Below are 23207 nucleotides of genomic sequence, written 5' to 3'. Positions count from 1 at the left end.
AATTCCTTCAAATACACGCGTTCTATAGGCAGCCGGAAGCATTAAAGACCATATTGGGTGATTTTTAATTTTTGCTTATGGAATATTTAGATATTGTGCATTTGTGGTTCTAGAATGTTTAATTAGAATATATTTATGGTATTCGAGTTGTTTTTTAAGCAGTGTATCTTTGTTTGTACTTAATTTTGTTGTCTTTAGAGTAATTTTATCATTTACTAATTAGTATTTTCTATTATATAAATTTTTTTTACTATTTTTATAATTTTGAAACCTTTTTACCATTTTTCCAAATGAAACTTTAAAATTTGCTATTTTTATTATCCACACTTAAAGAAAGTGGAAGTCATCTTGGGTTGTTTTAGTTGGGCATACATCAACAAAATTACACTTCAATTGTGGCAAAAAGGACCTTTAATTGGCAATCTCTAAATTGGAATAATCAGATCATAAATTATATTATCATTTGGAAAAATAGCAAAAGGTGGAGTAATTTTGAATTATAGCAAAACGCATGGAGATCACGTGAGTCAAACTTTGGAAATCCTAAAACGCCCTTATCGTCTCTTTTAATTGCAGTGTAATTAATTCGACATCTAGACTATAATTAATTCAACTATATATCCAGCAGACTTTTGATTATTTCAAGCAGATAATCATCTTTAAATCTTGCGATTTTAGCCGTTATGAATTTATGTATCGAACTTAATATTTGTTTTGAATTTTCAAATCTTCTACGACAACAAATTTTAAAATCTTCGTTTGAAATTTAAATTATCATATTACATTAATTATCCCAACTAAAATTTATTTTTTTTATTATACTTTCTATTAAACGTAATCAAAATTCACAGTTTTAAAATATTTTTTAATATTGTCCTTTTGTTTCAAAATTAAAATATTAGAATCCAACACGTAGCCCTAGCTTTCTTCATCTTGTCGACGTTTTATGGCTGCAGAAATCCTTAGAATCTTGGAAGACAAAGATGTGAAATCCTAATTTGATTAGAATCGTGGAAGACATTTGACGACAAGTCTAAGTCTCTTTTTTCCAAGGTGATGGCCAAGCATATAGACGGTGTTGGTATTAACTTGTCGCCTTGGGGTCTTATACCCACCTTGATTGATTCGATCAAGGAAGGAAGTACCATCCGATTTTTAATTGGGATTTTTCACACGCTAATCTAAATCGGTTTTCTTCGTGAATGCAATTATTTAAATAAAGTTTTTATTGGTCCAACCCTCACTTTCTAAACTAATATTTTGGTTTAGAACCAAGGAAAAAATATTGTTGCATAATTTTGGATAAATTCAACATCTTGGTTGAGTGATTTTCAGTTGCAATATATTTATTTTTAAATTTAGTGTATTTGTTGGGCGTAGTTTGGAAACTAATTACACATGAACCATATTATATTAATAATTAAACAGTAATATATTATAAGAAGATATAAAATGAATCCTAACTACTTTTTAAAATAAATCTATTAAAAATATTTTATCCAAATTATTAGAAAATATCTATTTTAAATTTTTTAAAATTCACACACGACCAACATGAGCGTAACTAGGGTGCAGACTCGGGTTCAAAGATTTAATTCTCTACCTCATCCTTTAATTACGATATCTTTATAAAAAAAAAACATTATATTTAATTTAAAAAATAAATCATTTAAAAAAAAAAAAAAAAAAACTTAATAATGACTTGAAATTAGAAATTTTTGCCATTTAAAATAATTTTCTTTCACGAAATCAACTAGTTTAATCATTATAATTTAATTTACCTTTATCTTTGGAAGCCACGATGAAGCCACAGCCATTGACGCTAAAACCTTGTGAAAATGAAAAACCCAGCCATGGCGGTTGGAGCTGCAGCTCCATTCACCACCGTCTCTTCCTTCTCTCACTTCAAAACTCCCACTACCAGATCTCGCCTTCATCTTCCTCCTCCATTCATCAACTTCCGCACCCCACATCAACAAAACCTCCGTTACCTCAAATCCCTCCACATCATCGATTCCCAAACCAGATTCCACTCACCCGACGCCATCGATCAAATCCTCACCACCGTCCATTTCCTCAAATCCAAGGGCTTCTCCGACTCTGATTTCCCCAGACTCGCCTTCCTCTGCCCTCAACTCTTCACTCCCAACTTCGATCCCACCGACATTGCACCCGTCTTCCACTTCCTCGCCGCCGATCTATCCGCTTCTGTCCAAGAATCGCGCGGACTGATCCTCCGGTGCCCTAGGATTCTGTTATCCGACGTCGAGTTGTGTCTGAAGCCGACGCATAAGTTCCTGAAGCAATTAGGGATCGAGAATCTGAAATCGCCGAGTAATTTGAATTCGCACCTGCTGAACACTAGAGTGGAGAAGCTAAGAAGCAAAATCAGATTCATGCAGGAGATCGGATTCTCGCACGAGGAGGCGGCGAAGATTTGCGGGAGAATGCCGGCAATGTTCGGTTACAGTGTGGAGGAGAATTTAAAGCCTAAGTATGAGTATTTGGTGAAGGAGATGGAGAGGGATTTGGAGGAATTGAAGGGGTTTCCTCAGTATTTTGGGTTCAGCTTGGAAGCACGAATTATGCCTCGTCATTTGCATTTGAAACAAAGGAATCTCCGAATTCCTCTTAATAGAATGCTGTTGTGGAGTGATAACAGGTTTTACTCTAAATGGAAATAAAACATAAACATTATTCACAATGATGATTTGTAATATAATATGTATTCTTCATTTATTTATAATTCATGATGCAGTGGAATCGGCTCCTTTATGGAAGATGGATTAATTCATAAATGTAAAATGTATATATATATCACTTATATCACCAATGTCAGCCTTTTCAAATGTATTTAAAATGATCAGCTTTAAAGATGATCCCTAAACAAGAAGAGAATATAACAATCTTTTCCATATAAGAGGAGATTTTAATGATCGTTCTTGTTATTTCTATCGAATACATGATGAAAGAATAGCTTTGCCATTTAAATGGCAAATGTTGAAGGTTATGTGATAGTTATCTCATTAATAATCAAATATTGATCTAATGGTGAAGAGTAAGTTTAGTAGTTCTAAACAAGAGTCAAAACCATTGGCTTAAAAAAACAAATTCTTGATGGCAATTCTGTAATTTAATTATGTATGAACAAATAATTTCCTTGTTTTTTGTTTATATTCTTTCTCTATAAATTTTAGAATATACCCCAATTTAAACTTTACTTGGCACTGTACTTGGAGACTTCTTCCTCGAAGTAAGAGAAGAAGTAGGAGATATGGCCCTCTTTTGAGAGAATGTGGTTGGGAGCAGAACTGGGGGAGTGAAGGGGAATAGAAAGTGCGCTTTGAATGAACTGGCTTTCATTTCATTTTTTATTGAGCAAATTCAAACACTTTTGAAACTTTACTATCGTATCCCCTTTTTCAATATCCCACTAAAAAGCAAGCATTATGAAACTTTGCATTTTACGGGGGTATAAAATGAGGGGCTCATCAAGACAATCGTCTATTACTCTTGAACAAAAGGGTCCCAGCAGCCTTCTAACCCACAGTTGAAACGAGCATCTCAATGAGCTTGGTTTTTTATCTAGTTTATCTCCCGTCGTTGCCATCTATTGACTCAATTGGTCAAAACTATGGCAAAAAGTGAAAAGCAGAACTAGTGATCTAATCTCAGTTGAACAAATCATCTTTCTTTTGTCAACAGTTCAATATCAGCTCCAACTTCAGCAATCTTGGCATCTTTAGAAGTCTTTGCTTTTCGGGCAATGCTCTCTACATCGAAGTCCAGTGCGGTTCTTTTGATATCATCACACCCTTCGAGCATCTATGAAAAAAATATAGCAAAATTACTTGAAATTTGGCCATTAGTACACAAGAGACATCAGATATATCAATCATGCTTTAGGTTCAGGTGCAAAATTTTCAGCAGATACACGGTTCAAAGTAATCAAATCAGAAGAAAGTAATTGGAATTGATCCCTGAAAACGGTTTCAACGTAAATATCGTAACAAGGAAATGTAAGTATCATAGTAATAAGAAAATACCAGAGATCCAATGGCAACCAAGGCCCTGAACTTTGAATCAGCTTCAAGATTTTCCTCTTCTGCAATCTGCCAAAAGCAATTTATGGTATCATGATGAATGGAACCAGAAAGGTTCACACAGAACACTAGTCAGACACCAAAGTTCCAAATGACCAAAATCTAAGAACTAGAGCAGAAAGAAATCAGGTTTATGTACATATAAAATTGTGTGACAGAAAAAAGTACCTCAAATGCAGCTGAAAGAACTTGACCCTGACCATCAAGATCCTTCTTCTCAATTAACAACACAGCGGAACTGACACGTTCACAAGAGAATAGAAGAAAGAGTGGAGCACTCATAGTAAGCAATCAACCTATGCATTACTTAAGAGGAAAATAATATAGTAAATCCAACCATGACAACTGATCATGAAGAAGATGAAGATGAAAAACCTAGGTTTCATCAGAAAAATAAAAGAGACGACAAAACATATATCAAAATATGGTTTTTCAAAAACTCTCCGTAACTATCCAAGATCCTACATCATTTCCAACTTTTAATATAAAAAGAAGTTTACGTTTCATCATAATAATCAATAAGAGACATTTCTCTTTCTCATACCTTTGTAATTATATCAACTTTTTAAAAGAGACTATATTTTAGCCTCAAGATTTACGCTTTCTTTGAACCATAAGAAGCTTATGCCTCTGTAGAAACGCCCTGAAGCTTAAAATCTCTACGTGCTAAGCCTCGTTTAATGATTAAAAAAATAATAGTGGTTTGTCAAATTCTTCAAAAGTATTAAAGTTTGAGTTGTGACAATATGAACTAGGAATACCTTTACTGTTGTGCTTTAAAAATATTGGAAACAATTTATAGTATAAATCAATCTTATTAATGATAGTAGGTGTAGTAGTAGTAATGAGGATATTATAAATCCTTTTAAATTTTTTTTATTAAGTGAAAACTATGAGGTGAATTTCCTTTCCACTTTTACATGATTATCATGTTTAGTTGTAATTGGTCATACCGATTTAGGATTTGCAAAATGTTTTTAATCCATTATTTGAGGCTTACATCTTACCTCTTCAAGTGGAAAAGCCTCAAGGCCGCCTTTAGGCTTTTAAAACGCTGAATTATTTTCAATTGAATAATAGATTTCATTTTCATTTTTGGGCAAGGGACCAGCGTAGATTATTTTCAATTAGAAACAGAAAGGGGGATATTTCTCATGATAAACAATGGAAGTGGATCACCCAATAAGCTATAAACCTAATGATCACTTAAGTTCCACTTGATCCAAGATAACAAACCAAAAAGCATAAATATATATATATTTAAAAATAGACTTACTTGAGAATCAGTGTTGAAAAAGACAGTTGTACGGCCTTATTAGCAGATGAGTAACAACTTGAAAATGCATCAAGAATCTGCAGAATTATTTTACATGAGTAGTTAAGATGCAGAATTTAAGGAAACACCCCACTAAAGCGCATAACAAATCTATCACAGAAGCACAATGATCAATATTGAGTTTTCAGTTTTCATTTCTTTCCAAGTCTCAGATGTAAGGTTGACAACCAGTGACACATATTAGTTTAAACTTGGCAAACAAGACAAACTATTATTTAACAACAAAAAAACAAGGAAAAAAAAAAGAAAAACAGAACCTATCGGAACGTGAAGTAGTGAACAAACTACACGAGAAGATTGTTCTTAGACCCCTTTTTCATCGGAGAGTAGACAACTTGTCCCTTTGTTCTAAAGTCGTTCTTTTCTTTGGTTGGCTTTGGTCCTTTTTCTTTTAGGATCTCTTGTTTCTTATATCTTAAATATATATCTAAACTACACAAGTATTTCAAACAGGCAAAATAAAATTAAGTTTAAAATTCAAACCTCACTATGATGTTTCTGCAGCCAGTTGTAATACCCTGAATTCTTGAATAGATTAGCTATGAGCCGTATGCTTGTCAAAAGATTTGCAGCAATCACTGGAGCCGTTGTAACCTTCTGAATCAGTTCCAGAAGAAAACCTGCCAAAACTCAAGGCAAATATCATCATTAGGAAGAAATACTACAATGGAAAAAACGCATGGGGTCCTACTTGAAATTTCTCATCATTTCTTCAAAATAAGGGTTTGTTTGGCAAAACTAGTTTCTTGAAGTTGACCAAATAAGGAAAAAAAACGCTTGGAAATTCTTTAAAATCATGTATTTGTTTACGGTTTCCTAAATTCATTTTCAAAATGCAGAAGTTCTAAAGAGTTTCTTTTTCAACAAATTAAACAGTTCAGTTAAAGTTACTTTACTATTAATCTTAAAATATTTTTTTTTTAGAAATTCTTATTCACAAAATGGTGTATGTTATCAAAACTACAGTCCCCTAGGCCCTACCAATCCAAAAGGAAAAATAAGAAACTAAGGTAACAAGTGTTTGGAGTTATTGATAATTTTTCAATATCAAATAATTGGTCCCAAAAATAGTTTCTGCAATTTTAAAATCAAACACAACCAAATACATTCACGTACACATTTTTTTTTTTAGTTTTCACTCTTCCTTAATTAGATATCGAACCTGTGTCCAATTCATCCACCATTTTTAAATAAATAAGTTGCTGGACAAGGATATAAAATATGCATGACATAATTTTCAAAATATAGTTCTATCAAAAAAGAAAATTTTTAATTAGTGAATCTGATTCTTGGTATGGGTTACTACGAATTTTGAAAGGAGGGAAAAACGCAGAGCAGCCATGTCTTCATGTAATTACCATCAGAATCAATAAACTTCAAAAGCAGTATTGCTCCATCAGGGTGCAGAACAATCATCCGTAGTATGTCAATAACTGCAGAACAGCATAAGAAAAACCAGCATTTAAAATAAAAAGTTATGGGTTAAATACTAATCACTTTTTTAGCCCCATGGACTAAGTATGAAGGAGACAGAGAGGGGAAAAGAACACAATTACTCGGAAACAATGATTCACGAGGCCATGATCTGAGCAAATTCAATAACAATACAACATCAGCATCTGCAAATTTGGTAGAATGATAATGTGATGTATCCTTCAAAATTTTAACAATAGCACCGAGTCTTGAAACCTCAAGTTCTTGCAAAGCATAGTTCTTCTTTTCCTTCAAAAAGAAACAAATATGATTAGAGAAAATAGATAAAATAAAATAAGCATGAAAAATTTTTAAGAAACGATACTTAAAGAAGGAACAGGTATGCCTTCAAGTAATGAGATTGTGTTTGATTAGCCAGAGAGTTATAGCAAATGTGTGTAGAACGCTTGATACAAATTAGTACACCGTTGTTAGAAAGAAAAAAAGATGGCCAATAAAAAGTAGCCTACCGAATCAGCAAGCAATGCATTGTTGAACTCAACAATCTTTTTTAGTATCCCATCAAACTGTGCAACATCGAACACAAGGACTCCTTTCTGGAAAAGAATGATTTGCAGGGGAAAAAAAACATAACAAAACAAATAAGTAAACTATACAAGAAAAACTGGCCAAACTACTTTAAAGATATAAGTACTATAACCAGCAACACATTGTACAATGTACTTGAGAACTTTATAATTTGTTAATATAAAGATAAATCACTATCTAAAAGATCTATTTTGAACTAAGTTGTTTCTTTTTTAAAAGAAAGGGGAAACATTAATTAATCAAAGAGAAGATTTACGAAATAAGGAGGTGTTACAAAAAGGGATCCCAATTGGCATTAATTTGACTCAGATCATAATTACAAAAGTCCGGTGAAACAGACCACCAAGAAGACGCAAACAACCTGTTTTGAACTAAGTTGAAATTCATAACCAAACAATGACTACACAACATGAGAACAAATGATAGACCTAAATAACCTCATTTAACTTGAATTAATAAACCAAATTAGAAATCTCAGCTAATAAGCCAGATGGATAAAAGTGAAGATGAAAAAAATAGAAGAGGGTTATTACTACGCACCAACTAGCATATAATAATAACTTATATCTGCTCTTGTGATCTCCAGCGTTTTTATTCTCAAAATGAAACATACTTTCTTAAATTAGGATTTTGGGGCCATACAAAGGCTTACTTAAAACGCACCCAATTGATGATCCTTAATGGCAAAGAGAGATGAGCATCCAATCAAGTGAACATTTCTAGGTGTGGTGTATAAATTAAATGATCATAATCCCCAAGTGACATAATAGCATACCTTAGGGATATGCTTGAAAATAGGTTTGCGTGATTCAGCTGTTAAAGAAAATGAATATGCAAAGATCAGAGGCTCAGAATTCTTAAAGATTACCAAAGATAGAACGATTTAATATAAACTTGATTTTGATTCTTCACACTATACCTCCTCCTAAACTACAAAAAAACATGGAGCAGTTGGCATTAGAAAAAGTGCGTACCTGAAACATTTGAAGGCCCACCGGGCACATAAGCACTAGCTGGTACCCAAAGAAAAAAAACAGAGAGATCAGTTTCAAATTCAAACTAGATAATGGTTCACATAAGTAATGTCATGGAAGGCTACTCACAGCCAGTATAAGGATCACGAAAGGATGGATCAAGGACAACATTCTTTTTTCCAGAATTTTGGAGTATGAAGTCGACCACCTGTTGCCGATAGACGAGAGGAAGATCCTCCTTGAGAAGCCACTTATCAGCAGTGGTATATGGATCATCTGGAAAAGTTTCATAGTTAGTTTAATACTAATCATCAATATAACCGGTACTTTTGCCTTCTTTTCTTAGGTTTTCATGTGGGCGAGTGCCATGAAATCCCAAATGGTAGAAATAAGTCCATCAAGGAGTGGCCTGCCCCTACTACTATTACAAAAATTCAGAGTTTCTTTGGGCATGCAGAATTTCTCGGATAATTCATTGGAAGTTCAGTAGTGCTGCTCCCATTAGAAATTGCTCGACAATGAGTAAATTCAAATGAGGCAACACTAAACATGACAGCTATGAGCCTTTAAAAGAGAAACTACGCACTCCCACATCTAGATCTACATGATTTTTCTAAAGCATTATTGTTTAACATATATACTTCAAAAATTTGGATAGGATACTAAGTCATAAGAAGGTGTCCTACAAAATTTTTCAGTGAAAGCTAAGTGAAGCTACAACAAAATGTCACCAATGAACAACAATCATATACATTGGTTAGGGCTCTGAGCAGTGTGAACACAACTTAATAGATAAGAAGTTGTCCTCTTTTCATGCATCAGTCAGAAAAATTTTTGAACTCCCAAAAAAAATGATCGTCAAATAATTGATGCAAGATGTCATATATTTCGAATACATTTTATCCTTTAACAAGAAAGGAAAATTTTTCATTGAATAAATATAAAGAGACTAATGTTAGAGTTTGAATTTGAAAATATAACTTCATAATTAACCATCGAATAAGGACTAGTTAAGAAGCACATACACTTTAGTCTAACTAGTGTGTCCGTGTCTAGCATGTGTTAGACACTTAGACACTAAACACTTGTACAAAGTAAATATAGATCTGACATTTATTAGATACGTATCGAACACTTGATTTTGAATAAATTTTAAGAGTAAAATACTCACTTCTTAGCATATAATTATTGACTACGAATTTCCTTCTTGTATAAAAATTATATACATACTTTTTTAATGTATATTTTAATAAACGTGTTTTTGTTATGTCCGTGTCTAACATTTTTTAAAAATATTGTGTCACTATGTCCATGTTCGGTTGTGTCATATCCATGTCTTGTATTTGTATCTGTGCTTCTTAGAGGACTAAAAAACATGTCACTGAATAGAATTAATCTTTTCATGTCTAAAGGATTGATGTTAAGGTATTTGGTCGTCAGAAAAAACAATAAGGTGATGCCTCCAACCTTTTTTTTATCAAATTTAGGCCGATTGGTAATGAGTTCAACAATACAGGCTACCATATAGAAAAAAGGCACCTATCCCAAGCAATAGTACATTCCTAGTGCATCAGTGCAGTTTATTAAGGGAGTTAGGAGGATTGGCAGCTAATCTAAGTAACGAAAAATGGGGCACCCTATATGATGGATGAGAGAATTGTCCCAGAAATATAGCTCAAAGGATTTTCTTGCGACTCTCAAGTGTTCAATAACCAAGACAAGAGACTAATCCTTTATTTATTGAAATAAGAAACTTCTCATTGATATAATGAAGAGCAAATGTTGAGGGATACCAACTCCCAAAGTAAGAAAAAGAAAAAGAAAAATACAAATCAGTAGATACACTGTGAAGTAAATTGACTAACCCTTTATTTGTAGAGAATTTAATGACAAATTAAGTATTTGAACAAACTAAAAAGAATTTAACTAAAACTACTAAACTGACTCACTACATCAGTTTCCTCCCTGCTAAAGGTTGTGATAAGAGAATCAGATAAATTTTGAAGAACACGATGCTTTCTATTTTTTAGACTCGTTCTCTCAACCTACAGTGACCTTTAGAAGTGTATTTTGGGGGATAATCACCCAACCATGAATTTGAAAGCCTTCCAATTTCATTTTTTTATTATTATTTAAATATCTATAGTATCTAGGCTAGTTTGCACGCACCTCAGACTTATCTCACAAGACGAGCCTAATCCTACAATATTTGGATGCCAAGGAAACTCGTAGGATATCCAATCCTAAGTAGGTGACCACTATAGACTGAATTCTTTCTCTCTAAGTCCTTTATTAAAGTCATGACTCTTATTGAATTTGAAAGCCTTCCAATTCCATTTTATTTGAGTTAAACTTGAACCATATTAAGTATTGTGACAGCAAAATTGATTATTTCAAAATAAATGGAAAATAAAGTTACAAAAAAAGAAAAAATAATAATAATCACCTGCTAAATTGTAAGGCAGTTTGCGAATAGGTTCACCATCTCCAATGTCAACATCAAATACTGAGCAACAATTTGAGAAAGCGGTTAAATGAAAATATGGTAAAGGCAGACAAAGTTGAATCGTGTCATTGAAGAAATAAATGAAAATGCGGTTAAAGATGATTTCTTAGGATTTGCAATCCACATTTTGTTTTATGTTTTCAGATTCACCGAGTCGATTGGATTCAACAAATATTCATTTAGCAGATTTGTTTTTTAAAATTGTTTTAGATTTTGTAACAATGTTTTTATGTTTTTAGTGTATCTATATTATGAATTTGAAACCTCAAAATGCAATATTACAATATAAGAGATAAAACTTTCATATATATAGTATTACATGCTATGAACTAAATTAAGATATGTATAATATAACATATTATAATCTATATGGTATTGTAAAATAATAATTAGACAAAATTAATAACATTAAGTTAGATGACTATTTTTATGGTTTATAAACATACTATCAAACACATTTTGAATGCCATATAAAATTGGATCTAGTTACTAAATTTGCCAAAACACATTCAAAAACACTACAAACATAAAATGTTATTTTCTATTGAATTCCTTATTTTCAATTAATGTTTTCAGATCACTGCGAATGAAATTAATATTAGTAGATTAAAAGAATGCTGACCATAATCATATTCAACTCCATTAAGAACAGGTTTCCTCCCGCCATCATCAGGTCCATCAACAACTTCACCAATCTACAAATTAAAGAATATACATAAACGATGCTCCAATTTTTATAAAATAATTCAGATGCCAGAAAAGCCCATATGCACCAAGTTCAGATATAGAACCTGCTTCTTACTGAAAAATAATAATTACGGGACTTGCTAGAAGGGTATGCAATATTCGAAGTAAATGAATAATTACAAAATGCTCATTTCCTCGATCTGAAGAACAGCAAAAAAGAAAAGAAGGATAAAAATAAAAAATATATAAAACAGGCTTGCTTTTTGAAATTCTGAAAGAAAACAAAAAGGACTTACAAAGGAACAGCCAAGACGGGAGCCAAAAGAAAAAATAAAGTCCTGACAAGCCAAAAGAAGGGCTCCCAAAAAAAATAATAAAAAACCAAGAGGATAATTTTTAAACAAATGGCAACAGAAGCTAAAAGAAAGGTGTAAACTTGACACGAGCCTGCAACTACTCCCACGAACTCTCAAACCCGCTAAAAATTTCCTCATTCCTCTCAGGACACCAGTCTTAACTGGCCAGCTTTTCTCTTCGATTGTTAGTTCAATTTTTGTCATCCATATAACTATGCTTTACTTGCCGTTGCATCTTTAATGTTCATGCTTCAATTTTTGAAATTGTATTGCATTTACTTTTTCTCCTCTGTGGAGTTGTGGAGTTTTGTATCTATTGAGCTTTAGTCTCTCTTTTCTTTCAATCAATGAAAAGTTGTGACATGTTCAAAAACAAATTTCCTCATTTCTCTCAAGCCAAATATTCCATAAAAGAAAAGAAGAATCTCCTCTATCATAAGACAACACAAATCACATAATTTGCCAAAGACATGAGGAGTTGTGGACAATAAGTTTACAAAAGGAAACAGATGTACATTGCTCAAATACAGACACTCCAAAACTAAATTTACCTTATCCCATTTGTAATCCTTTAAATTCCATGAATAAGCAACACCATTATCTCCCTCTCTGATAACTTTTGTCTGTCCATTGCTGGTTCCTGATGTCAGGATGATTAGATTATATTAGAAATCCTACCAATGCCGTTGAATACCAAAACTACTCAAATGGTTTAGGCTCAAGGGGATTGAAATTGGTTCTATATTTTTTAACTACAAACTAGCAAGATATTCTAGCTTGTACAAACAATTCATTACACTATTGTATACTTAATATGAAACCAAAATTTTTATCTAGCACTAAGAATGTACAATACATAATCCAAAATGTGAAATTTGAACATTCACTTGCGATGCAAAAGTACAGTGAACTTCATGAAACTAACAAGTCATGGAGAAAATAACTCAGGTATTATCCACATTTGCAATTATAAAAACCTCCCACCCATCCACTTTGCAACAAAGATTCATGAAATTAAAGGAAAAAAGACAAAAGGTAGAGAACTGGATAACATCTTGGTTTCTTATTAAAATGGAATATTGTAACCAGACCTGGAATTTGTAAAGCATCCATCCCAGGTAATTCTTCCAGTTTCAATCCTCCAACCCTCTTCCTGTCACAAGTAAATTAGAGAGAACTTATGAAATACAAGACAGACAGTCAACATAGCAATAAAAGTGCACGACATCATGATGGACAAACAAATAAATTAAAGGTGTATATAAGTCGCTATATTAATACTGAGAATCATACGGGACGCAGAGCTACAGAATAAATTATATACTGACATTATTGGAACTTCCTCTTTGTGTGTGTGTGTGTGTGGGTGGATGGTGGGTGGTGGCAGCAGTTCAGGGGTACCTCTTCAACTTATACTGAGACAGTCTGGAAGCAAATGACTCCAATTCTTGGGGCTCTGCAATTCTTTCCTGATCTGCAGTCCACACACGTACTACTCCGTCTGAACAAGCTGTGACAATATCTCCATTTTCCAAAAACTTGGCATCCCAAACACAACCAGGATGCTCAATGCTCTGGACACAAGTTCCATCTGCAACACAAATAATCCAACTTCGTGATACTAATATGCTATTTTTATAAAAGAAATACTCCTATGATGCTGGATTATTCCAACAACCCCAAACATCAGCAATTTCAATAGCACACTAAAAATCATAAATCAACATATCATTTTTTCCAACAAGGACCACGCTATTCATGGATAAGTAATAAGTTGAAAATTGAAAGTAAAAATCACAAAGCTTAAAGGATCGAATATTGCATTAAACTACATATCTGTTAAGAATTCCTACAAAACTCCACCTTGATTTAAGTTTATTAAAAAAGAGAACAGTTTATAAATTCACTATCTAGAACTATTGTGTTTTTAGCCAATTAAATTAACAGTTTATAAAAAATAATAATACAATAAACAGTTTTCATATTTAAAATCAAGTTATAAGAAATAAACAACTCACTATCTAAAGAAATCCAATTCATCACAGAAAATTTAGCCAACTTCAACACCTTTTTCACCTTTCCTTTGCCTTTCCACTGAAACTTTAGTCATTTCTTCCCAACCAAATGCTCCATAGAACAGACTTAAAAGTATGTATATATAAAGGAACACTTATCATCAATACATGAAAGGTTCAACCGACAAACTCAATTTGGGCACAATGGAGGGTCTTAAACGAAGCTCAGAGGATAAGAATTATCAATTAGGTTTTATTCTTTTAGATTGCAGTCCTTTTTTGTAGCTTTACTGGGATCCTTTTGTTGAATTTTTCTTATCCCTTAGTATATTTTTAAATTTTCTTATTAAAAATGAAAGGAAAAATAAAGAAGGAAAAAAAGACTAGTAAACTCCTATAGATAGAAGTAGTAACCTTTCCATATCTTTGCTGAACAATCTTCACTCCCACTAACAATGAGTCCGGAAGCATGTGAACCCACTGAATACACGATGGAAGTATGACCAACCATCTCCATCAATGTTTCACCACTTCGAGCCCATAACCTAATAGAACTGCCAGAATGGAAAAGAAAATCAAATTCAATATCCTAAATTCATTCAATATTCTAATATAAAGAATATAACAGATGTTCCTCCAAAGGTTCTACAGATTCAGAGAAGGCAATAGAAATCATTCATTTTATGGTCATTTAATATTTCAGCAACAATCTATAGAATTTATTGCTCTATTTCTTTCCTACTAAAGAAGTGAAATTATTTGATATGATTCAAGAATATAGAAACAAAGAGAAAGTTTTCCTATTAAAACGCCCGTGAAATAAGGTGTCCAATTCAAAAATCAAAATAACAAAACAACAAAAAAATGATCCTATTTTCTTTTCTTTCTTTTTTTTTCTCTCTCTTTGGATCCACAAAATTAATGAGATAATGAATTGTTTGAACAAACCATCAAGGGTTGACCTAGTGATAAAAAGGAGACATAACCTCAATAAATGGTCAAGAGGTCAAGGGTTCAATCCATGGTGGTCACCTACCTAGGAATTAATTTTCTACGAGTTTCCTTGACACCCAAATGTTGTAGGGTCGGGTGGGTTGTCCCATGAGATTAGTCTAGATGCACATAAGCTGACTCCAACACTCACGGATATAAAAAAAAATGAATTATTTGAACAAAGGAATGGTCCTTTCTAACTTATATACAGGTAACAAAAATTAAATTGAAGGAATAGTCTGAAATTTCCCATTTAAGAACCCCAAAGAAGCCAGAAAATGGGCTTTATACTAAGCTGATTGTCTATCCTCTACATCCAAGATCCTACGGTTCCTCTCAATATTATTCTTCACAATATATCATTGTTAGCAATCCCCAATGAGCAAAGACTAAAGTCTTCTCAGGCTCCTTAGGATGCCAAACTCTTCTAATTGGATAAACATAAATATATCTTAGATGAGAAGCAACCTTGGATAGCCTTGCTTCCTCAGTATATAAACATAAATTATTTCTTGTATTCAATCAAAAATAAAATATAAGGTAGTTGTGAAATTAATTCCAAAAATTTCTACAAAGGCATGTTGGAGAGTTGTTTTTGTTTAAATATTTAGTTTTTTTGAAGGTTGGAATTACTTTGTAACTTTTCACATATCCATCAAAAGTTATGATTCTTATTCTGAAAGAACGAAATTAGTTCCTAAAGGCGGGTATGATTAGCTGACATGGCATTTTGGATTGGCCATGTACGGTTGTATTCCTCAATGTGCATGATAATCAAACCCAAACTACCTCAAAGGAATTATTTTGTACAGTAACTTCACCTTAACCAACTTGCAACATAAATTATCTAGGGGGTTCATGGTTGGGTTAAGAAACTTTTGGACCGAACCCAACTAGTCCTTTTTATCATAAAGTCGACAACTCAAAATATTTTTTATGTCAATTGGCGTGCTATTTTCTAAGCTTTAAGGGAAGAAACTTCATATAAATGTATGCTTGGTCAGAACCCTATCATTTAGCCTCAATTTTCACAGTCTAGAGGGATAGAACTGAAAGAGATAACTTTATTTCCTTAAAATTAGTCCCCAACTGTTAATCTATGATTAACTTTTGCTATAGAAAAAAATTAGTCCTTATATCTTTCTTCTAGAAATTTGATAAACATATTCACCGGGTGTTTTTTCTTTGAAAAAAAATGTTTATCATATGTTTGTCAGTGTCAAATAAAAATAACTTCAAACTAGAGATCACGACTAATTTTAGGACTTATTGAAAGTTATAGGAACTAAAATGAAATAAGTCCTCATGTCAGGGACCAAAATGGTAATTAAACTTATATTCAATTTCATAACTCATTTGACTGAAAATACTATTTTGACAAGAAAAAAAAAAATAAAAAAAAATAATATAGTGTATCCTTGAAACATGCAGCTTTTTAGCTGTTTATTGGAGCATAATCTGACGGATTTTGATTTATCCAATCTATTAATAAATAGGTGCAAGTTCTTTATTTAAAAAAAATTATAACTTAAAAAAAAAACAATAAAAAAGAATAAGAAATACAAAGAAGAATAAGAATATACACTGATAAATAGGTATAGGTTTACCCATCGTGAGATGCGGAGAGCACTCCCAGATCGGACATCACTGATAAACTTCGAACAGTATCTATAGAATGTAAACAAAACGCATAAACTCATGTTACTTGCATGATCAACTTTTCCAGCTAACAGAAGTATAAACGAGAATGGTATAAATATAACAATCGACACAAAAAAATCATGGGCTACATAGAAAAACAAAATATACTCGATAGTTTTGTCCACGATCTTTTAAAACTCTTAAAATATTATGAAGACTTTGGAGTTCATGATTTAGTATATAACTTTAAGAAATAGCCAAAAATTCAAGATTAAAATAGTCATTTCTACAATTGATCTTTCAAGTTGAGCTTCATGTCCTAATACAAAAGCAGTGAATTACAGATAAATTAACAAATAGCTGCTTCCACAAAATAAGAAGGAATATATGTCAATTATAGGTGGATGACGAATGGCATGACATGAGTTCAATTTATTAAACATTATAACTGAAAGAGTGGTGGAGTCAGCTAAAAAAAAGTAGGTTAAAAAATAAACACATGTTTTTTTTAATGAAAAAACCACTTTCATTGAGAAAAAAATGAAAGAACACAACGACATACAAAAAACCAAGCCCACAAAAAGGAGGGATACTATTTACAAGAAGAGCTCCAACTAAGTAGAATCAAAAAAATAAACACATATTTTAGAGCAATCTCTAGTCATAAAAAACCTCAGTCTCTTCCCCAGTTAAAAAAAAAACATCAGATCAAATACCCCATGGCAATCCTTATAACATTTTTCCTGCAGTTAAACCCCTTAAAATCCAAAATCCTGACGTAAAGAGGCGTTTGTCACATCTTATACGGAAAAATCAAATTTCATCAATATACTCAAGCTAAGAACACCATAAAAATAATGTATCATATGTGGAAGAAAAAAAAGTGAGGGTACCATTCTCCCCCAATGATATAAGATAAAAAATCCACCATTTGCAACTTCAAAATCAAATGCATACACATGTACCCATGAGGGGGATGGAGGGAGTACCTGTATGTCCTAAAAATGTCTTTAAACATGATTTCCCTCTCCAAAGCTTCAAAGTTGCATCACTTGAACCTAGACAAGAACAGACCCAATATCATATGTCAGAGCCTAAGACGAAGTCAAATACTTTTGAACGTGCTCAGGCCATACAAAAGAGGTAATAAAGTAAATAACTTATATTAAACGAATTTTCATATGCAAGAACCGAAGCACAAATGACAAATACAATAACTTCTCGACAGTTCTAATTTAGGTAAACACACAAAAGAGCCCTCTTGCATTAAAAAAATGTCAGTCTGTAACAGAACCAACGAAGGACATAGTTGAGGCAATAGGGAGTCATCTCTTCTCTTCTCTTTTTGGCAAAAACTTTTCTAACCTTTGGTTCATTACAACATCCCCTAATAAAGAAAAAAAATAGAAGAAGATTTGTCTCCACCGATCTCAGAGTTCAAACACCCATCTACCAAGATCCTTAATCTAAGATGAAGCATTTGTCTCTAATCTTTTTTTGGCAGCGATGAGTGACACCCAAGTAGACGTGCCCTCGGCCAAAAAACTTCGGGCGCAACTTGATTCTTATCTTGGGTGATCCCAAAAACAAAATGACCTAGCACGAACCAATTAGATAGGAAAGGTGAGAATGGTCACCTTCTCGCTTCCTCTCTTGGATGGAGAGTACTAACTCATTCCAAGAATTCCTCGGATGTTTTCTCTTTAAAGGCCATCAAAATTATTTTCCTTGTGGATCTTTGTGACAAATTAAAATATATATCAAAATCATTAACAAAGATCAATTTTAGACAAATAATAACTATGATGATAAGTGAGGTAAACGCTAAACGGTAGTTCAATAATGTCAAATGTAGATTGCACCAATATCATATGGTTCGAAACATAACATAAATGTTGCTCGATCAAGGCTCAATTGTAATGAAAGCACTGCAATTGTAATCCCAGTATTAATCTCTTTTCATTAAATCAATGGAAAATTTTGTTTCCTTTCAAAAAAAAAAAAAAACGTAATGGAAGCGTTGACGAATTTGAAACCAGGATATACAAAGGGAGAATGGGGCAAAGCTTATCTAAATTATAACTCAAACAAACTCCAGTCCCTATTTGAAGTAGTACCTGTGACCAGTTCGCCTGATGGAAGCTTTATAACTGATTGAATTGCAGCATTATGAGCACCCCAAAACTCCATCACTTGGCCATTTCTCCATCTCCTTAAAGTACTGGAGTAAAGAAGCCAATATCACACGTTTTGCCTTGTATAAAGTAAGTAAAAGGCCACAAACACTAAGCAGAAAACCTAGTACACCCAAAATATTTGTGCACTAATGGAAAATCAGCTTCAATTTTGGTGAAAATCAAATTTAGAAGCTAATCCATGCATGTTAAAACCCACATTAAAACACCTTCCAAGTAAATCATGCAAGAACCTCGACATTTCAGACTCAGTATGTTGATATAGATCTCACCTAAACGATTGAAAAAAAACAACCAAATCTTATAATGCTACACTTTGCAACACCTTGCAAATTCTACTCCTAAACCCAGAGGAAGATCACAACTAGGGAACTAAATTACCAGTCAACAGAGGATGACACAATGTCACCATTATCCATCGTAATGCCAGTAACCTGCTGCTGATGGCCCTTAAGCGTCTGCACCTTCTCACCCGTCCTCAAGTCCCAAACAATGACGAGTGTATCCATTCCACCAGACACAATTCCACCCTCCGGGTACTCCTCATCCGGCGAAATCCAAGCCAAAGGACCCACAAAACTCGTATGCCCTAGCAGGATTTTCGATTCTACATACTTCCGTCCATCCAAATTCCAAAACCTCACAGTTTTGTCCCTCGACGAAGTGGCAATCCCTTCATTTCCACACACGCAAATTCCACGAACCTAATTATACAAGTTCAGTAAGATTTAAGGTCAGACTCTACCTCCAACAAACGCGCAATTCAAATCAAATCGACATTGTTAAGAGAAGATTGTGCAAGCAAATGCTGGAGTTCGACATTGTTGCAAACTGAGAAAGCAATTAACAGGTGAAAGAGAATAGAGTAATTCATCTCTTACGTCGTCTTCATGGCCAGTGAGTTCGCACCGCAATTTGTAATCATTGAAGCCCGTCTCCATAGCAGCCTGAGACGGACGCGGGAGGAATCAGAGTTGGCTTGGTAAGGAAGAAGTCTCTTCAACTACACAATAACTTTTCACAAACCCAGTTCTCTCTTTCCCTTATTTATATAGTTGCCCCATGTTTAGGAAGGCTTTTCCTTTTTCTTCATTTCTTTTTATTTCTAAGTAATAAATTACAAAAGTATATATATATAAAAAAAAAAAAAAATTGGCAAATATCCATTTACTCATCCAAACTTTGAGATTCAATTAAAACCTTAAAATAATACTTGTAGCAACTTAAACTCTAAATTTTTATAAATGTTGATATTTATTTCTAGATTTAGTTTAACTAATATCTTATGAAATTTATGATTTAAATTAATTAAATTAAAAAAAATTCATAAGTAAGCTAGTTTAGACTCTTCATTACGATTAGTTTTGAAAATCATTCATGCATTAATCTTCAAACATGTATAGACTTTTTCAACTGTCGATTTTATAAAATTGATTATTAGAGTAAATCTACATATGATTCTCAAAGAAAATTTTGACTAAGAGTCTAAATTGATTTTTATAAATGTTTAAGTTTTAATTGATATAATTATAAGTTTTACACAAGACTTTCCAAACAAACTATAATAAAGGGTGTAAATTAATACACTTACAAAAATTCAGGATTTAAATTGATACAAAGCTTTTGGTCGATAAGGGTTAAGGAAGGGGATTGGAATAAGGAAAGGGATTCGAACCACAAAACTTTTGGTCGTTAACACATAAGTTGAGCTCAGCTCACTTTGGCATTAAATTACAAGTTAAGTTAAACGGTTTTGGTTTGATCCCATTAGGTTAAAAAATGATTTTGGTCCTTGATCTTTAAAACAAGTAACCCTCTTAATAAACCGTCTAATTTCTATACTTTCAATTTTGTAACAATTGTACTAAAAATATTAATAATTTAGGCCACGTTTAGATTAACTTTAAAAAAAAAAATTGTTTTCCAGAAAGTCATTTCATTTAAACATGTTATGAAATTGACAATTAAAGAATACAAAAAGACGTAAAAAGAATCAACATATAGATATACGTGGTTCACTTACAGTGTGTTAGAGACGTCCATGGGACAGCAAGAGAACAATATTATTAGAGACAATGTTTTCTGAATACACAAATGGTGCCTCTAGGATTAGAGAGTTTATATAGCGCACTACTCTAAATCTTAGAGTCATAATCGTAAATAACCACAAATAAGTAAATATGCTAAATATGAATTATGAATAGGTTTTGGGGGTATTACCCCCGAACCCCAACCAGGACGCGCTGCCCTTGGACCCCGACTAACTGACCAGGCAACGAGATCCCCATACTTGGTTGTTCAAAGTGTCAGCTAACAAATTCAAGGCATTCCACAAAACACTTTTGATAAGAGAATTATTTAAAATAAAAAATCGCTCATGTATTTGGCAACTCTTTCTCAGTATTGTTTTTATTACAAGTTTGGATTTGTTATATACTAAAAAATGTTTTTATTAATGTTAAATTACTATGAAAGTTGACTATAAAATACTATGAACTAATAATTTAAAATAATGGTCGGTGGACTTGGCTGTCGGTGGTGGTGGTTGGAGGTTGTCAGCAGCAAGGATAGTCAGGATAACATGGTGGAAGTGAGATAGATGACTTTTGGGTATTTTGATAATATAAAATAAATTAGAGAGAGATTAACTATTAAACATTTCAAAGTCATTTTTCTAAAAGTTGATTTCAAGTCTTTATTCTAAAACAACTTATTTTATAAACTCATTTTCACAAAATCTATTTTGATTGTTGCCAAATACTAGAAATTTTTCGAAAATGACTTGTTTTCTAAATTGAATACATGAAAAGGTATTCCAAATGCACCCTTGATCCTTAAACTAAACCTTTGTAACATGATCATCCCATGGAGAAAATATCCATCGTAATTAAGCGTTAACTTCTATTATTTAATAATTTAACCTTCATAATTTATAAATAAAGTTGTTATCAGTTTATCAATCTACATAGGTAAGAAATTTCATTAAGTATTAACACTAAACATCATTCAATGTTAACAATATTCTTTATCATATGGTATGAATTGTTATAAAATTGAAAGTACACTTATTATTAAATTGAAGCTTACAAACTAAGTCATTACAATCTAAAGTTGAACGATAAAATTGTGATACTTCCATGAAAGTTGAAAGGCTAACGTGGGAAAACCAAATTTTGTATGTACTTGAATTACCATTTACTCCATTGTAAAGACGGTATGAGAGGATCCAAAATTGTAACCTCCTATTGCTTGAGATCTGATAGCATGCAACAACCAGTTGTAAGAAAGAGAAAGGGAGGAGAAAGATATATAGAAGGTGTGCAGTGAGGGTAGTGGTAGATCACTAAGTAACTACGTTTTACTTAACTCGATCCAAGCAATGTCCAAAGACACCCATGCCTTTCTTGGTTGGACCAATCAGCCATTTCACAAGTCTCTCTCTTTTATATACCTGAAATATAAATCAATTTGATTCAAATATGGGAAAAATCAATGTGAAATAAAAATTGTTGTCCAAAAAGATAGAAAAAGTTATTATGTATTTAATAAATTTTCTCATATCCTCTCGTTCTCTCATGACATCACAATCAAATATATATTTAGAAATAAAGTACCAACGATAGTGTTTTTGTAATTTAATTTAATTAAAGAATGATCATATTTTTATTCCATTGCTCTTTTTGAAAATACATAACCATTTGTGTTTTGTAAGTTTGAGGAAAAGAAATCAAATAAAATGTACAAAAATTGGTTTCACCAATTATAAAATCAAGAATTCAAGTGTATTTTGAATTTAATATATGAGGTTAACATTCATTTTTAGATTTCAAGATATTTCTTTAACGAATAGAAAATTGTAATATTTTTACCAATGACACAATTAAAATGTATAGATTGTGTTGTTTTTATCCTAAACCTTAAATTCAAATTTCAAACCATACACCATACATTCTATTGGGTGAAAATTTAGATTTCAAAATAAGAGGGAACCAACCTGTTAGAGAATCCCACATTGGTAAACTCTCGTAGATGATAAATGACGAATCGTTAAGCTATCTATTGGGGTTGATGCCCTAACCTCTCGTAGGATCCTGTAGTTTGTAAACACCTGTATGAGCAAACGCTTGTGATGTAATAATATGATATATTTTCTTCACTGTTATCTATGAAACATGAGATGTTTTATTTGCATTTACTACAAACCAATAAACTAAGATCCCTGGTTGTCGTTGTAACTTAAGCATATATGTGGAGATATACAAGTGAATCATGTCTTAAGTGATAACCAAAATGGTCTGTAGTATATAGATATAGGAAGGAAACCTTATCCTGGTGACACTACGAATACGACCCGCTTTGTAGATAGTTACAAGTGTTGT

The 23207-nt window shown here is 32.6% G+C and overlaps 2 protein-coding genes across 2 annotated transcripts; one reads left to right on the top strand and one right to left on the bottom strand.

Annotated features, from left to right (window-relative positions):
* The first annotated feature begins 1760 nt into the window (after window positions 1–1760).
* LOC120077820 (Mitochondrial transcription termination factor family protein) lies at window positions 1761–2780 on the top strand. Its single transcript, XM_039031881.2, has one exon. It carries the CDS (start codon window positions 1839–1841, stop codon window positions 2682–2684), a length of 846 nt encoding a protein of 281 aa, XP_038887809.1. The 5' UTR covers window positions 1761–1838; the 3' UTR covers window positions 2685–2780.
* A 562-nt stretch (window positions 2781–3342) lies between these two features.
* LOC120077818 (transducin family protein / WD-40 repeat family protein) lies at window positions 3343–19929 on the bottom strand. The gene is made up of 22 exons (XM_039031880.2): window positions 19710–19929; window positions 19210–19532; window positions 18751–18854; window positions 17623–17691; window positions 16600–16660; window positions 14414–14553; window positions 13386–13575; window positions 13076–13137; window positions 12536–12624; window positions 11564–11636; window positions 10882–10941; window positions 8565–8711; window positions 8436–8474; window positions 8237–8274; window positions 7383–7469; window positions 6996–7161; window positions 6798–6872; window positions 5923–6059; window positions 5380–5456; window positions 4272–4341; window positions 4047–4112; window positions 3343–3825 (listed from the first exon to the last, which is right to left on the bottom strand). Exons 1-22 carry the CDS (start codon window positions 19767–19769, stop codon window positions 3685–3687), a joined length of 2274 nt encoding a protein of 757 aa, XP_038887808.1. The 5' UTR covers window positions 19770–19929; the 3' UTR covers window positions 3343–3684.
* Window positions 19930–23207: the final 3278 nt, after the last annotated feature.

Source organism: Benincasa hispida, chromosome 5 (genome assembly GCF_027475165.1).
Source record: "Benincasa hispida cultivar pf3 chromosome 5, pf3_genome.v1.1, whole genome shotgun sequence".
NCBI classification, from domain to species: Eukaryota; Viridiplantae; Streptophyta; class Magnoliopsida; order Cucurbitales; family Cucurbitaceae; genus Benincasa; species Benincasa hispida.
Note: the sequence above shows the minus strand (reverse complement) of the source record. Positions and strands in the feature narration are given on the sequence as shown.

Coding starts and splice junctions, on each gene's coding strand:
- LOC120077820 (XM_039031881.2), top strand. CDS start 1,839: ATGAAAAACCCAGCCATGGCGGTTGGAGCTGCAGCTCCATTCACCACC.
- LOC120077818 (XM_039031880.2), bottom strand. CDS start 19,769: ATGGAGACGGGCTTCAATGATTACAAATTGCGGTGCGAACTCACTGGC. Junction 12,625..13,075: donor GGATGCTTTACAAATTCCAG/GTCTGGTTACAA, acceptor TCCTGACATCAG/GAACCAGCAATGGACAGACA. Junction 6,873..6,995: donor TCGTGAATCATTGTTTCCGA/GTAATTGTGTTC, acceptor GCTGTTCTGCAG/TTATTGACATACTACGGATG.